The following is a 17,772-nucleotide window of genomic DNA, read 5'->3' as shown; positions in this document are numbered from 1 at the left end:
CTATACGAACAAGCACACATGCTCATATTAACAAGTATACCACAATACACAAACACGCACATTCACGCGCGCACGCACATACACACTTGCAGCCAGGTCCATGAGCCTGTGGGTGGCTCACTCACCACATCTTGAGTATCCTACACTCCTGTATCCTCACTAGCTGAGGCTCAAGCCTTTCTGGATCCCTGGATTCCTTGGTGAGCAGCCTGAAGCCAGATCCAGGACACTCTCATTTCATTCCTGATCTGCTGTCAATGTTTACGTGTGGATTCAGAGAGAGAATCTCAACAGTCTGGACAGCAAAGTCCCCTTCTGACCCGCGATGAGTCACTGAACTGCTGTGATGGAAGGAGGGTGAGCAGTCTTTCTTCCCCGTCCAACTTGGTATCCCGACACCCAGGCCTTCTGGGCTCCCAGCTCCCCACTCTCATTCTCCTCCGTGCTGGAAGCTGTGTCACTACAGGCAGCTGTTCTAGGACTCAGAAGCTGGGGCCCCTGAGTCCTCCCCATAGGCCACCAACCCAGCTCAGCTGTGTGACCCTAGAACCACATGATGACTGTTCTCTGCTTCTACTTCAGACAGCCCATGAATCTGGGAGTCTAGGCCCTTCTGCTTGTGTGACCAGTAAAGTTTTATTGGCACTCAGACATGCTCACTGATTTTATACCAGGGATGCAGGATGGAGCACTAGAAGAGACCCATAAAGACGAAACATCTCAGCATATGGCCAGCCCTAGCTCTAATACATTGGCTATGTTTGTGACTGTGTGTGTATGTTTGTGTGGTGCATGCACATTCATGTGTGCATACATGTTCCAACCTGGCCCTTTCAGTCGGGGGTTACAAATTGAGTCTATGAGCCTTTTGGCAGCCCCTGGATAAGTTTTTAGATGCCCAAAGACCCCCAGGAATAAAGTATAATTATTACTAACTTGTTTTTGAGTTAAAATAGTAATTCATGAGTTGGCAAGATGACTCACTCAGTGGGTAAAACTGCTTGCTGCATGAGCGTGACAACCAGAGTTTAATTTCTGGAAACGATGCTAAGAAAGTAAAAACAAAAAGCCAGACATGGTGGTAAACACCACTAATTCCAGTGTTCCCAAAGAGAGACAGGCGGTAGAGAAAAGGGAATAGCCTGGAAGTTTGTGGAGTCTGCAGCATGGTGGGAGCAACATGAGAGGTCCTGCCTTGGTGAGGTGGGAAGACAGAGCTGATGCCAAAACCTCGCCCTCTGATCTCCACACGTACATATGTGCACATATATACATATATAAGGCTTAAACATAGTCATCCACATACACACCATAATAACAAATAAAAACTGAAGGATAGAACTGAGCCACATTGTTTTAAAAAAGAAATGTACGAAGTCCAGAGTTTGGGTAAAAAAATATAACAAAAATAAAATATCTTGAAAAATCCATCACTGAGTATACATGTCTAGATTTTTCGGCTGCAGAATGTTATAAATGGGGACGGGGAGGTGGCTCAGTGGGTACAAGTGCTGGATCCCAGCACTTCTATAAGGAGACGGCAGGAAGGGACAGGAAGGGACAGGAAGGGACAGGAAACTCCCTGGAAGCTCAGGGGTTAACTAGGGTGGAGCATGCCGTGGAAAAACAAGAGATTGCTTCAAAGTAGAAAACAAAGCCCAACATCTAAGGTTATTCTCCATCCTCTATATATACACTGTGCCATGTGTGTGCCTGCATTTACACACATGCACATTACACACACATACATACACCATTTTTAAATAAGAAACTTATGGGACTGCAGAGATGGCTCAGCAGTTGCGGGTGCACACTGCTCTTGCAGGGGACCTGAGTTTGGTTTCTAGCACCCATGTTGGGTAGCTCATAACCATTCATATCTCCAGCTCCAGGGAATCTGGTGCCCTCTTCTGGCCTCCACAGGCACCTGCACTCATGGGCACATACCCCAATGCATATGCACACATACACACAGTGTTCTTCTGGCCATATGCTACAAAACTTTCAGTAGAGTTGTATAGGAGCCCAAGATTTCATGAAGACAATAAGAAGCACCAGCCAAGAGTGAGGGCCTGGGAGGAGAGCTGGGCACAGGCTCTCATCTCATTGCTCTCTCCCTGGCACACGTCTCAGAACTCTGCACACAATAGATGCTCCAAGTCTGGAGAGCCGAGGATCCAGGCGACAAAGACGAATTATAGTAGCCGCAGCTGTCACTCGCTGAGCCTTTATCTGAGCCTGACACTGTGCCAGGCTCCCCCCCCATCCTCTCAGGAGCTGGGAGACAGAACTTCAGCTCCATGAAGTCAAGCACTCAGGCCAAGGCTGCGTATCTCGGGGGGGTGGCCCCAGGACATTCAGATTTGAGCACAGGTGTGATTATTTTTCTTCTTAATTTTTAAAAGGTACTTATTATCTTTAATTACATGTCAGTGGGTGCATCCAAATATGGCACGTGCACACGAGTGCATGTGCCTGCAGATGCCAGAGGTATTGTATTCCTTGGAGCTGGAGTTACAGACAGTTGTGAGTCACCTGATGTGGGTACTGGAAACTGAACTCCTGGACGTCTGGAGGAGCAGCAAGTGCTCATAACTGCTGAGACATCTCTCCAGTCCCAAGGTTGATTCTCTTACATTTATGGGACTGGGGATTGAACCCAGGGCCTTGTACATGCTCAGCAAATGCTCTACGACAGAGCTATAGATGCCCAGACCTCAAGGATGGCTCTGTTTTACTAAAAACATTATTTAATAGGTATGAGTGTTTTGGACCTGCATGTAAGTTTGTGCACCCCACGTATGCAGTGCCAATGGAAGCCAGAAGAGGGCGTTGGATCCCTGGAATTGGAGTTACAGTTTGAGCTGCTATGTGGGTACTGCACAACCTGAGCCCTCGCAAGGGCAGCCGGTGCTCTTAACTGCTAAGCCACTGCTCCAGCCTCCAGGATAGTTCTTTGTCACAATTCTCACTCCTGCTGGCCCTGGCACAGGCTCCCCTAACCTGGCATATGAGACGCATCTCCTTCCTTCCAAGTCAGCCTCCTCAGGGCCAGGAGAAGCCCTTTTTCGCTCAGACTCAATACTATGGGTCATGGCACCTGGCTTTCAGCTTCTTGAGGTTTAGCACAACTCATAGAGATCCTTTCTGACAGGCCAGCTGGGCAGGGAGGGCAGGAATGAGGTCACTCCAGGAGCAAAGGAGACTCTCGGCAAATGTCAGCATCTTTATGGGCAGCAGCCAGAGGCCATCCCAGCCTTAGCGGGAAGCATGTCAGGATAGCGGGGCGGGGGTGGGGGGGTGGGAGAACGGGACGACAAAGGCAAGCACCTTTGCCTGGCGCTGCAAGCCACTCATGACTGGCCTCACACGCAGCCCTCTGCTCAGGTTTGGATAATGTCTGTTCCTTAGCAGTTCTATATGTATGCGGCTTAGTTTTCAGCATGGCGTGTGAGGTGGTGGGCCCTTTAAGAGACAAGTTACCAGAGCACAACCCTGGGGAGGAATGGAGACAGGTTTGTGGGGCCAGGGAGACTAGTTAGTTCTTCTAAGGGATTAAAGAACAAACCCAGTCCTCCTACCGGTCTGTCTATGTGGCTTCTCCCTGTCACACAGGCTCCTGCCACGAAACCCTCCACCCTCTGCCCACCACAGGGCCTTCAGCAGAACAATGGATTGAGAGCTTGATTAACCTCCTTTCTTTACACCCGATGTAGCCTCAGGTGTTTTGTACAGCAGCAGACAGCAGACTCATGGCACTAGCTAATACAGGTCCTTTCCTAGGGGCTCCAGGCACATCTCAGCGCTTCTTGCTTCTGAAGTCATGCTGTTCTTACCCCCTCAGGGCAGCTCCTCTTCCTCCCTGAGACCATATCGAGCTCCATCTCCTCTTTGAAGCCTGACTGGACGTCTTCAGAAGGGGCTGTGGCTATCCTTAGGTATCACAGCCCTTTCTCCACTGTCAATCTATGACCCCAGTGTGTGTGACTTTTTTATCCTGGTCCACAACTTCCAAACACCCACACCCACAGCTCCCTGCATCCCCTTTCTGGAACTCTCTGGTGCCTAGAGCATTTTACCTTCTCTCCTCTCTGCCAGGAAGGCAGAGGCAATTCTGTCTTGTTCCAGCTCAATTCCCAGGACTGGTATATAGCAGACACTCAATGAATCCCGGTGTTTCACTTATGAACCGTCTTCTCATTTAGGGTCATGAACACCTTTGAGAATCTGATGAACTCCACACACAGTTCTGCCCCTTGGAGAAGGATTCCCACGGTTGTGTATACTCCCATATTCCATACTGCAATACTGGAGTTCACGGTCCATGGCAAGCTCCCACGGTCTAATCCCAGGTTAGAAGCCCTTGCTGTAGTGTTTTTGCTTGACCATGAGTGTGAAGGCAGTATACAGCAGATACTTAATAGACACTTGCTGCATACACATTCAGCGGAGATTTATCTGTTCTATAAAGCTGGCAGTTTTAAACCAGTCATCCCTTTGAATGATCCTGCCAGGTAAAATACTATCAGTGTTAGTATCTGCCTGTGTCTGACTTACAAAAATAGCAATTTCAGCCAGGCAGTGGTGGCTCATGCCTTTGATGTGCACACACCAGAGGACAACCAGAGGAAACCTTCGTTTCTCAAGAACCACCCACCTTGGGTTTTTGAGACAGAGTTCCTCATTGGAATGTGCAGGTTAGACTAGGCTGGCTGACCGACCAGTGAGCTCCAGAAATTCACCTCCCCCCCCCAAGTGCTGGGATTACAATCAGGTACCACCATGCTTGGCTCTTTTCCCCCACAGGCTCTGGGGATCAAATCAGGTTCTCATGTCTCATTACACGTACTTACTGAGCCTTTTCCATAGCCCCCGGAGAAATTTTCTAAAGGACTTAGCAGAGCATTTGGCAAACAGAAAGCAACAAATAATTGTTGCCTCATGTAAAGTAGACTTGGCTTTTATTAAATGTTACTATTATAAGGACACTATTATTATGCTAAGATCCACGGATTCATCCCCAGGACCCATCACTTTTTCTATGGTCTATAGAAGTATACCAAGGCTTAGAGAGGCTCGGTGTTTTACCCCAGGTCAACCAGCTGGCCAGTGGCAGAGCAGAGATGAGAAATAAGGTTAGCTCCCCTGGCTCCGCATCCAGACACCCCAGAGTTTGGTCCCCACTCAGCACATGCTGATGGCTGGGAAATCTGAGTCTGCATTGGTGACCCCGAGCCAGTCACACATTCTCCTCTCCACATTCTCCTTTACCTTGGCTGTATAGGGTTGTAGGGGTGGGACAGGGGATCCGGGACACAGCTCTGAGAGTTCAGGGCAGGGAACAAAAACTCAGTATAAAAGAATATTGATCTCTGAATAAATCCTGGGGTCTATTTTAAAATTTTCAAGCCAGGCGGTGGTGGCGCACGCCTTTAATCCCAGCACTCAGGAGGCAGAGGCAGGTGGATCTCTGTGAGTTCAAAGCCAGCCTGGTCTACAAGAGTGACTTCCAGGACAGTCAACAGCCAACAGCCTTTGCTGGGACTGTAACAGAAAGTCAGTCCCCAGCTCGGAACTTGCTGGAGCTTCCCACTTCACTTAGAGGAGAAGCCAAAGTTCTACATGATTGACAATCACTCTCACCCCCATTCCTACCCTCACTCCATTCTAGCCAAGCCTGCTTTACCTACAAGCTTCTGGCTAACCCCCTGCCCTGCAGTGTTCTCACTGGCTATTCCCCTGCCCTGCAGTGTTCTCACTGGCTATCCCCCTACCCTGCAGTGTTCTCACTGGCTATTCCCCTGCCCTGCAGTGTTCTCACTGGCTATCCCCCTGCTCTGCAGTGTTCTCATTGGCTATCCCCCTGCCCTGCAGTGTTCTCACTGGCTATCCCCCTGCCCTGCAGTGTTTTCACTGGCTATCCCCCTGGCCTGCAGTGTTCTCACTGGCTATCCCCCTGGCCTGCAGTGTTCTCACTGGCTATCCCCCTGCCCTGCAGTGTTCTCACTGGCTATCCCCTTGCCCTGCAGTGTTTTCACTGGCTATCCCCCTGGCCTGCAGCTTTCTCGCTGGCTAGTTCCCTGGCCTATTATGCTCTTCCCTGGAGATAGCTGAGCAGCCCATTCTCCTAATCCCTTTGTGTCTTTGCTCAAATGAAACACCCTCAATAAGGCCCTCGCTTAACCCCCCATTTAAGCCCATACACCCCCTTCAGCTCTGGGTCCCTCTCCCCACATAGCTCACTCATGAGTGTGGTACCACTATGTACCGGGTGACCTGTTAGTGCCAGGGAGACAAGTTCAGATCTGGAGAAGACCTGCTCCATCCACAGGGAGAGCAGGCAAGAGTTAGGACAGTCTCCCTGGTAAGATGGGTGGTACTGGCTCAGGTTAGGGCTAAGATCAGAATGGATGGAGTAAGGGAAAGATGGTGGTGGCGCATGATGGGGTCATCACAGGAAGTGCACACGGAACGGCAGCTGCAAAAGCCAAAAAGTCAGAGGCAGCCTGGCACATCCAGGACCTCCTTGGCCTTAGAGGGGGCAGGGGTTAAGAGTACTTGCTACACATCATGAGGACTGGAGTTCGGATCCCAGCACCCATGTAACAAGCCAGGCGTCCCACAAGCACCTGTCACTCTAGTTCCAAGGGATGTGATGTCCTCTGTGTGGGCATAGGTAGGTGTATATCCCACAGACACCCCACCCCTCCATGGCTCATACACTCACGCAGACGCATATACTCATGCACACGCATACGTATTTAAACACGAGTAAATCTTGAAGGAGAAGAATGAGGAGAGGAGGAGGGGCAGCAGCAGCTGGCGGGGTCTCCATGGAAATGGCAGAGGAGGGCCCCAGGGCGGGTACGTACTGTGGCCACTGGTGTAGTGCTGCAGCTTGTCGGTGTACTCTGAGTCGGCGCGCTCAAACCCCCGTCTTCTGGAACAAGAGCAAAGGGCTGGAGCCACCTGGAGGCACCCGGGGGGGTGGGAGCCACAGTAGGTGATAGGGAGAGAGGGTGGGCAAGCCTTTAAGGCCACTTCCTTGCTGGAGGTAGTGGTGTCTAGGCCTGTCCTTTGTCTGCCTTTACCTCGCCCCTCTTCCCCTTCCCATTTCTCCCTCCTCAGACCCAGGCTCACTCTGTACCCCGTCTTTTCTGCAGCCAAGTCCCTTCAAGGCAGACGCGAAGTCCTCAGATTCTGGTTGTGGCTTCTGACGCCACTAAAATCAGGAGCTCTGTCTGTCTGTCTGTCTGTCTGTCCTCCTGTCTGCCTGAGCTTACTCTGGTCCTCGGCTGGGAAGTGGGGTTAGGGGGATCTCTTTAAGCAGGAAGCATCTTTGCATCCTATGGCCATCAGGGATTGGCTCCTCCCTCCTGTCTCTGCCTTGCCATCCCCACCCGTGCCCAGCCCCTCCATCTTTTCAGCACTTCAGCTTCTGCCTGGGACAATGAATGGCATCTTCCTTCACCGTCCCCACCACCCCAAGCTTCCTGCCAGCATCTTGTCCACTGCTCTGAAATGGTCCTCACTGCTGAAGTGCCTCCGTGTACAACCCTGTCCCATCTACTTGTCTGGACAGCACCTGATGCTACTATATGGACGGTCGGCGGTCACCTAAAGTATCCTGGCCTACTGAAGCCCCTCCCTGCCACCTGTGGCTGACAGGAAGTCCCCATTTGCTCCCAACTACGGCTGAAGACCAGGCCCAGAAGCTGCCACCCACCTGTTACATACGATGGCAATGACGACCACAGCGATGAGGAAGACTAAGCCAGCAGCGGAGGAGCCGACGATGAGGGGCAGCTTCTCCTTGATGCTGGTCTGGTACTCGGCTGCAGAGACAGTGCAGTGGTTATTTCCGTCTGGTCGGGGACCTGACCCTGCCTCCACCCTCCACCATGACGGTCTCTGAGGTGACCCCCAAGACTCCCCTCTTGCTTCTAATCGAGCAACTGCCTCATACTGAGCAGGAAATGAGACGTGAGAAAGAATAAGCCTATGACAGGCTTCAATCCTCACCTCCTCATCTAGAGTAGGCACAGGGACCCCTGCACTCCCACGCTGACATGGTAATAAGCAAGAATGGCTGGGACCCAGCTCCCTGGGCAGGAATCCTGACCACTCCGGGCAAGCAGTCTACTAGCTGAGTAACAGGGAGACTGATAGTTCTCATCCCATAGGACTATGGGTAAATCTCTGACAATCCTTGGCTCACAGTGAACACTCAGCCAGCTTGGACTCCTATTACTGTTTGCAGGGTCACTCACAGAGACGTCCATAACAGCCCTGTCCTCCTGTGATACGCCCCCTACAGTGGTCACTCACAGAGACTTCCGTAACAGCCCTGTGATACCCCTCCCCCCCGCTACAGTGGTCACTCACAGAGACGTCCGTAACAGCCCTGTGATATCCCCCTCCCCCCCCCCCCCCCGCTACAGTGGTCACTCACAGAGACGTCCGTAACAGCCCTGTGATACTCCCCCCACCCCCCGCTACAGTGGTCACTCACAGAGACGTCCTTAACAGCCCTGATACGCTCCCTACAGTGGTTTCTCATGCTTGAGGAAACCAAGCTTGTGGAGGTCAGAATGGGCTTGAGGCTATCCAGGAAAGAAGAGGTCAAAGCCAGCATGTGAGCTCAGCTGCCGGCCCCGAGGCTGGGATGTGACTGACAGTGCACAGATGCACTTGGCATCAGTTGGGCGGGTGCCAGCTACCCCAGCACCCTCCTCCACGGTATTATTAAGAAGAGGAGTTGTCAAGGTCAGGGGGTGAGGTCATTTTGGGCTCTCAGTGCCTGCACATGGCCTGGCATACAGCAGGACCCTGGAACAGAATTGTGGAGTTAATAAAGGGGTCTTGGAATGGTGCCCAGTGCCTGGCCAGTGAGCTCATCTGACACAGAGGGGCCACTGGTGAGGAAAGGGCAGAGGGCAGAGGAGGCAAGTGTTGGAAGACAGGTGAACATAGGGGAAAGGCTCTATAGCAGGACAGGAAGTTCGAGTCATCCAAGAGCCTCTGAAAGGTTTAGCCAGATGACAGCCAATGCCCATGCTCTAAGGCTGGAAGCTAAGACGCGACACTGGAATCTAACTATAAGAATGTGTCCTGGAACTTGGTTGGCTGGTGACAGGCCCATGGAAAGTATACTATGCTTAATATCTGTGTCCTCAAACCAATTCTAAGCTAGGTCCCTGAGACTTATATACGTTTGATGTTCTTGATGATGATGGTAACATAGTTATCATCTCTTATGGACAAAAAGAGAGGGCCAGGAGAGGTTAGGGGACTTGTTTTCAGCTACACAGTTAGGGCCAAGCCAGAAGTGGGCTCCCATCTGTCTTGCTTCAGAAGTCCACCCCTTTATAATCTACTATTCCTCAAGATTATTAAAGCAGAGAAGGTACTCAGAAACCATATAAACCAAGATTGGAAAACAAACATAGCACATAGACCCATTCCTTTGTCCAGGACAGACATGACTAATTCATTCCAGCACTTCTTTCTGTTGAGCTTAGATGGGGTTTTGGAATTCTCAGTCTCATTGCAACTTGCTGGAATTGGAAATGGGCATGATGTTTACTATCTCAACTAAGCACAATGCTCCTTTGGTTTATAGATAAAAATCCAGAGCTGGGAAAGAAAAGGATAGCATGGATTAAGCATCCCAGAAGATGAAAGAGTCTTGCTGATCTGTGGTAACGGAGAAGTAGGGACCTTTGTGGGCCACAGAACTGCAGGCTCTATGGCTAGCCGCGCAGTTTGTGCCATGCACAGAGGTTCACATCTGGGAGTGAGAGAGGTAGCTGCTTTCTGGTTGGCACAGGCTTCCTAGGAATGGCGTCTTACATTTGTGCCTTTGCTCATTGATTGGGGGGCTAGTGCTTGGTGCTCTCGACTCACCTTCTGTCATGGTTTGGAAGTACATCTTGCCGCTGTAGCGCCCATAGCCTGCAACGGTGCGTGCCCGCACCTGGAAGACATAGATGGCGCCGGCTTTGAGGCCCTGCACGGTGACCGTGTTGGTGGGGCTTTTTATGGCTGTGGCGTTGTACTCACTGAGCTCCTGCTGGGGAACAGAGAAGACGGTTAGAGAGAGCAGGAGCGTATGGAGCCTACCGTCTTCTGCTGCTCCCTGGGGCAGGCCCTCTCCGGTGGTAGGTTTACCCAGTCATGCCTGTGCTGAGTAACTCAAGAATGCTTCCCACGGAGAGCAGAGAAACATATATAGCTCAAAAAAAAAAAAACAATTAAAAGCTAAAATAAATGAGTTAAGAAAGAATGCTTCTCATGGAAGTAGTCATATGATCTTTCTGTCTTGGATCTGGACAGGTGACCTGCTTTGGCCATGTGAACACTCTAGTAGGCATGAAATGGGCATGGTGCAGACTTTGCATGTGTCTGATGGTCTGGCTCGGCTTCCATGATCCCACCATCTGCCAGAAGAGGGGCTTGAACCAGGTTCCAGAACCAGAGAATTGTGCTGGTTCCAGAACAAGAACTGTGTGGAGACCCTGACCCAACTCTAAGCTGAAAGGGCCATTTAACTCAGAGATGCAAAGCTATGAGGAAGAAAAGTAGCCACTTCTTGTTGTATGCCATGGTGTTTGTGGGACTGCTTGTTTTGCAGCATTATCCCAGCAAGAGCTGACTAATACACATAGGCTGAGTGGCCACTGTGTACAAACTCTAAAGACTAGACTAAGTTCTTGAAAACTGTAGGGTAGAGACCCATTCACCACTTCTGCATCTGACTCTGCCCTGGGCCTTTTTGTTTGTTTTGAGACAGGGCCTCATGTAGCCCAGGCTAGCTCTGAGCTGAACATGTAGTAGAGGATGGCTGACTTTGATCTTCCTACTTCAACCTCCCAAGTGCTGGGTTTATGGGTGTGCAGCACCATGCCTGGTTTTATGTGGGTTCTTTATATTTCAGGTAGGCACTATAGCAGCTGATCCACACCCTGTAGCCCTCCATCCTGTGCCTTGAGGGTTTTGCAGAAGATCCCCTGCTTGGTCTTAGCACCCTAGGGGGAGGTAAGATCAAGGCTTGGAGAGGGACAATAACATTCAAGTTCACACGTGCTGGCTAGTGGCTGCTGTGGGGCTCCAAATTGGGCTCCACATGGAGACACTTCTATTGCCCAGGACTTTGAGTACATGAGATGTAACATTCCCAGACCACCATTCTGAATTCCTGGGTGTTGCCCCAGGCAACCTGAGAACAGGACATAGATCCAGCTGAGCGGTGGGATTGCAGATGTGGCAGGGCTAGACTCACGTGGTGCACACTTACTTACACATCTGCCAGTTGCCTGACACACCTTCCCCAAGCACCTTCCTTATACGGGGCCTTGGCTGGGTGCTAGGGTCCCGTAGGAGGCTGAGGGGTAATCCCCAGCCTCAGAGCTCCAACTAGAACAGATGCCTGGGGATTCAGCCTCTCAAAGAAGGGGAAGCTGAAAGGCAGCTCTGGGTCTTTTTTTTTTTTGTTTTTCGAGACAGGGTTTCCCTGTAGTTTCTAGAGCCTGTCCTGGAACTAGCTCTTGTAGACCAGGCTGGCCTCGAACTCAGAGATCCGCCTGCCTCTGCCTCCCGAGTGCTGGGATTAAAGGCGTGCGCCACCACCGCCCGGCCGCAGCTCTGGATCTTGATCTAAGACAAAGACACCCGGCCACACAGGTAGGTGGGTCATGTATGTGTCCCATATAATTGTGCCTGTTTTTTTGTTTTTGATTGTTTTAACACAGATGCTGGGAACTGAACTCAGGTCCACAAGCTTGCATGGCAAGCACTTTACCAAATGAACAGTCTCTTCAGCCTCTGTATTGTAATATAACTATACCCTATGCTCTATTTTGGGGGCATACATTAAAATTTCCTTCATTCAAATTTAATCTTTGGCCCCAAATTTTTATTTATTTCTGTGGATGGGGCTCAGAGCCTTAGACAGGTTAGGAGTATGTTCTACCACCAAGACGCACACCCCCTACTGGGTTTTATCAGGTGACCCCCCACTTCCTTGGACACTAAGCTCTTGACCAGGTTCCCTAATCTCAAGTGTTCTTTCTTCCTCCATCCAGCTGCTCCCAGCTCATCATTCAAGGCTCAGCACAAATGCTAACTCTGATGGGGACCTTTTGGATGTCCCAGAAGGAAGTAGTGGGTGCAAAACCTCTTCTATTGTTCTAATGCACGTGCCTATGTTCTCTGAGCATGTGGGTTTCCCGAAGGCAAGGGCCACACAGTTTATCTCTAGATTCCCTTCTCAGTACACAGTAGGTGCTTCTTTTGGACATGCATGGCCAACCTAGGACGCAATTCCAAGACTGACCAGTAGGTGCCGCTGTGCAACATGATATCTGCTCCAGCACAAAGGTTGGCGTTCACATTCTGGGTGGGCGCCACTTTAGGGACACTTGGGGTTTGAATTCCTGATGATATGAGGACAAGAGAAGTAATCTTGGCGTCACAGGTTCCCCCAGGGGGCGGTCAGTAAGGAACCAGATTGCATCCCTAAAGCCAGGCACAGGATGGAGATGGTACCAGATGCTGTTTTAAATACCAAGTTTCTCCTCTAGTTACAGTGTCTTCTCAGGATGGACCCTTTGCTTCCCTGAGTCTTGGTGTGCCAATCCAGAAAATGGGGCAATAAATACCAAGCCTCTAGCATAGATCAGGAAGCACATGGCTTATGGAGATGCCAGGCAGACTGTATTGGTCTAGCCTTGTCTCTGCAGTACCATTGGCTGGGTATTACCGGGTGATGGGAGAAATGCAGGGAAGCCTACCAGGGCCACTAGACAGAACCAGGCCCCAGCCAGCCAGCCTGCTTGCTTGTTTCCTCCCTCCCTTTCTATCTCTCCCTCCTTTCCATTTTGTTGAGCCAGACTCACACAGCCCAGGCTGCGTTCACTATATATCTGAGAATGTGACCTCGAACTCCTGATCCCTCTGCCTCTTCTACCTCCAGAGTGTTGGGATTACAGGCATGCGCCACCATGGCTGCTTTTCTGCAGCCTTGGCCGTCTCATTTGTGAAGGAAGGTAACAGCAGTGGGTTAACCTTCACGTGACTGTGGAGATCCCACAGAATATGGCTAGAGCTTTTAGCACGCAGATATGGTCACTGTGCAACAGTAACTCTATAAATGTCAGCTCTCAAGGCCACTGTCATCAACGCTGCCGTTAGCGAGCATATCCTTGCTGACGTTCACAAAATAGGTAAAGGAAGGCTGAGATGAGTGATGCTCAGACTTCTCTGGACAGATCCTGTTCCATTTCACCAAACCCAGCTGGACCGCTACAGTTCATCCCGTCCTCCATCCTTGTTCACTGTCTGGAGTGCTCACCTCTTAGCTACTGACTGGACATTTTCATTGACTGACACTGACACAGATGTCAGGGCCCCTGCATCGTCCAGGGACTCTGCTCCCAGCTGTGGAGAGCACAAACCCATGGGCTCTGGAAAGCTGCTAAAGGAGGCCACCTCCCCAGGGACACTGGACGGATGGAAATGCGCGGTCTGCAGTGAGCCTGCTGCCCATTTACCCAGCGGCCTCAGGCAACGGGAAGGCAGCAGGTCCCAGCGGATCAGGAGAGATGTCAAGCTAAAGAGACCCGAGAGTTACTGTCATTCCTAAAGAGCCTTTCTGGAGACAGAGGAGTGGGGAAGGTAGGGGTGGACCTCTGCTGGGGGGAGGCCCAGTGTTTGTTCTACAAAGTTCTGGAGCCTTCCAGAAAGGAATAGATTGTGGGCACAGGGCAGATCCTAGATACCACAGCTTGCCAGTTATACATCTCACTATTGCAACCTGGCCGCCCTTCCCAGGTGACGCTAGAAGGCTGGACATCAGAGCAGAAGTTGATCTTGCTGCCCTGATACCACCATGAGTTACTCCTGCCTCCCCTTGGGTCCTGAATGATCCCGGGCTGCACCCTCTGCTTCTACTGACCCTGGCACATGCTTCAGGGTATCCTAAGTCTCCTTGGCAAATCCCCTGCCCCTGGAAGCAGCACCATCCCCAGCTGTCATGTCCCTGGGGACCTGGGCATTCAAATGTCTAAACCTGCCATCTCTCACCGACTCTGCTGCCAGCCTTCTCCCAACTCAAGCAGTCACTGTTTCTCACTGGGTGTCTCAAACATCTCTGAGTCCCCCCTCCCCCATGCTATTCTATTCTCCACACAGTGGATGGATAGATCTTTAACACAACCGGAGTCAGATCCCAGCATTCCAGAACCTTCTATCACACCCTAAATCAAATCCAGACTCACCAGGCCTGGAAGGCAGGACACACCCCAGCCGGCCTCCCTCTCCAACCGCTCCCCTGTGGCGTGTGCTCTCTCTCCAGCCGTGTTGTTCTTGTTGAGATCTGAGATCATTTCTCTGTTCTCCTAATGCAGCTGCTCGGCTCTGCCCCAGGGCCTTTGAGCCTGCTGCGCCGGCTGTCTGAATAACTGCCTTCATCACGCCGTCCCTCTGTGAAATTCTCTCAGCTTTCAAGCCTCAGCTCAAATGTCCAGGATACAGGCCTCCCTCACTCATGCCAAGACTGTGGGCCACTCTCAGATACCTCTCACCCCTGAGGCCTTTGCTGGCCTTTCTGAGGCGGACACCCCACATGACTATTAGTGTCTCAGCCTTTGTTCTTTCCCAGACGGCGAAGTCCTCTGCAGCCAGAATCAGTTGGTGACAGTGGAAGTCAAATGGCCCAGTGGCTGTCCTTTGATGGCACATACACCCCAGGCTCTGAGCAGAGGGGCTGACAGAAGGGGACCTGGGCCTATATACATGTCACTGGTCACCTCAGAAGTGACCTTGAGAGAAAACTGGGAGGCAGGAGCACCAGGGAGACTGAGAAAGATCGAGGCCCAATCCTTTCTCTGCCACTCAGCATGGAGTGTTGACAGGTCATCGTGTCTCTATGGCTCAGTTTCTCCTTCCTTTAGGGCCTGAGGATGACTGTGGTGATGGTGTGGTATGCCCTGCACACAGCGAGGACTATGAGAAGTGGGTAGGTGGCCACTTGGCTGCTGTGGAGCCATCTAGCCCCCAAGAAAGTAGAGCAGTGGTACCCCAGCTCACACCGCTGCCAGGCTCCCAGGCGTGCCTGTTGCGATAGGAAATGGGTCGCAGTCGGGACTGCACTGGGATTCCTCATTTCCGCTCTGATCTTTGGGGAAAAATACTTCCAGTTTCATTTAATCACAAAGCTTCTTAATTAGTTTCCCCCCTTTTTCTTTCTTTTCTTTCAAAGAAAAATTAGTTGCTAAGTTGCCCTGCTGGAGGGAGCAGAGACACTGGCCCTTGCAAGGCAAAGTTTCCCGGACCAGTTCCCCAAGCTGGCCACCCCTTCAAAGTACTTCAGGACCCAGTGAGATGCAGGACTGCTTTTTTCAGTAGAGACACTCAGGCCCCTCAGTGGCCCCTTCCCCAACACATCCAGCAAGCGCCCGCGGAGCACCTACTGTGTGCTAGGCGGTGGGATGCAGCAGAGCTAAAGTCTCACCCTCGCTGAGTTCAGTAGGTGCTCAGTGCCATCATCAGAAGGGGGTGGAGAGAAGGTCCAATGTTGGCCCTGGTCTTGACAGGATGTGAAGGCTTCCCAGGGAAGGCCAAGACGTTTGTGCTGAGACACCAGAGGACAAACTGGGACTGGTCAGGATGGCGAGGGGCAGGAAGTGACTGGCCCAAGCAGCCAGCCTGCCTCTGGTTCTTGTTTCATTCACAGATTCCGTCCCTCACTCTCTGCTTCACCCACACAATGTTCTCATTCATCATTCACACCCTAGGGAGACCAGGGCCCCTGCTGCCAGCATGCAGGCTTCCCAGAGAAGAGGCAAAGACTGTGGGAAGATGGTCGCCGACGGTAGGGACGGCAGTGCTTCTGTGGTTCCCCCCAAAGATGTTGACAGGCAGATATGAGAGACCAGAGGGGGAAGGACGTGACGGAGAGGTCAGAAGCTGGGGTGAGGGGGAGAGGTGGGAATCAGGGGTGTGCAGGTCTCTCAGCTGGTTGCAGTGACTGGGCATAGTGATGATGGGTTCATACTTCACTCAACCCATCGATCTGTCTGTCAGCTTCTGGTTCAGGGCTCTGGGGAGAAGGTGATACAGGCCAGAGAGAGGTGGCCTCTGACCTCCTGGACATGCGAAGAAGCCAGTGACTAGAAGCACTTGAATGAGAGGCCAGGCTAGTGTGTGACAGAAGGTATCAGCTACCCCAGAAGCTGATGGGGTGCTAGGGCTAAGGTGAGGTCTCAGAAAGTGGGCTCCAGTGGACTCAACTGTCACTGTCTCCAGCTGTTTCTCTGAGCCTTGATGGTACGACTCCCCATCCATTTCTTGCTCCCTGTGGGCTCACCCCCAACGAAGGACTTCCTATCAGTCACTGACACCTTAGTCTGAACAGAAGTCTACGTCGTCTATGTCTCCTTTCCCTGGGGTCCTTGTGGTCTCTCTGGACACAAGGAAGAGAGGTTACCAGTCAAAGGAGCAGGTCACGGGGCCTCTGGTGTTTATCTGTATGGGAGGCCAACCGTTATGTCCACTCTTTCAGCCCCGTAGTGTGTGGCCCTCACACTCTCTGGTCCCATGTGGTACTGCCCTGAAGTATTAGGAGGCAGAGCAGGGGAGCAGGGAGGCCAGGGATGTGCCTGGCGCTAGTTCCTGCCCCCTCCCTTTCTCCTCATGGTCCCCGTGGAGTGCCAGACTTCTCTCCGAACCATCCATGTGGAAATGAAAGCTCAGAGGAGAAAGGACGCCTGCCTGAGGATTCGAATGGGTTCTGGCTGATTAGTCTTCCGTGAGTGCGTGGCTTCCAGCCACAGGTCCCTGAAACAGGAGTGAGGTCTACTCTAAAGGGTCAGGGAGAGATCTCCCCAGCCAGCCAGGCCAAGGTGCCTAGGTGCAGACAGCACCACAGCAGACCCAGAGTGGCTTAGAGGAAGTGCAGCTTCCTTCTCTCAGCCTCTAGGAAGAACCCTCTTGTCCGCTGTCGGCTCACTGTGGGCGCACCCTCAACTGCGGATCTCCTATTCGTCACTGATACCTTAGTTTGAACAGGAGTCCACCTTTCCCAGAGGCCCTTGTAGTCTCTAGGGGTATACCCCTACACAGGCGCTTTTAGTAGGTGAAGCCCAGTTATTATCATTAAATACTTTTTTCTGTTACTTTTTTTGTTGTTTGTTTGTTTAAAACAGTTTATTACACCTCAGGTCTCTGGAGGTCAAGTCCAAAGAGGTCTTGATAGCAAAAGGATCGAGTGTGGCATGTCATTCAGATAGTTAGCTGGTCCCCTGGACCAGAACAGCGAGACTCAGAGAGGACAAGTCCCTGCCCAAGACTTCAGAGCAGGGGCAGTAGAGGCAATAAAGAGCCAGGTAGTCTGATCCTGAGGCTGGCGTGGGCGGGGCTCTAGGCTGAGATTGGGAGAGGAACTCTTGGGGAGTCAGGGGGGGACACGGATACCTTCTCGTAATATTGTAGTTCGTAATCCAAGATCACACCGTTGGGCTGGTCTGGCTGGGACCACGACAGGGTGATGCTGTCCACGGTGCGGCTCACCTGATGCATGATGGACACAGCCGACGGTGCTGTAAGAGAGGTCAGAGGTCAGGGGTCAAAATAGGCACGAGGAAGTGTGGCTTACCCGAGAAGGGACTGGGTAGATAGGGAACTGTGAGACCAGTGAGAAGGAGGGGGGCAGAAAGCAGGGCGGTGGGGGTCAGGGACCAGAGAAAGGACCGATAGGGGGTGCCGGACTGCGGT

General features: G+C 51.7%; 1 protein-coding gene across 1 annotated transcript in view; it reads right to left on the bottom strand.

The window, feature by feature from the left end:
- The window catches only part of Ephb2 (EPH receptor B2), a 117,326-nt gene that overhangs the window by 7,425 nt on the left and 92,129 nt on the right, over positions 1-17,772 (bottom strand). The window contains exons 5-8 of the mRNA XM_038333342.1: positions 17,473-17,597; positions 9,907-10,069; positions 7,727-7,835; positions 6,873-6,937 (exon numbers count right to left, since the gene is read on the bottom strand). Coding sequence (XP_038189270.1) covers positions 6,873-6,937; positions 7,727-7,835; positions 9,907-10,069; positions 17,473-17,597 — 462 coding nt within the window. The remainder of the gene's footprint in view (positions 1-6,872; positions 6,938-7,726; positions 7,836-9,906; positions 10,070-17,472; positions 17,598-17,772) is intronic.

The sequence above is a fragment of the Arvicola amphibius genome, chromosome 6 (genome assembly GCF_903992535.2).
Source record: "Arvicola amphibius chromosome 6, mArvAmp1.2, whole genome shotgun sequence".
In the NCBI taxonomy this organism is placed as follows: domain Eukaryota; kingdom Metazoa; phylum Chordata; class Mammalia; order Rodentia; family Cricetidae; genus Arvicola; species Arvicola amphibius.
The sequence above is the reverse complement of the archived record's forward strand: the minus strand, read 5'-3'. Positions and strand labels throughout refer to the sequence as shown.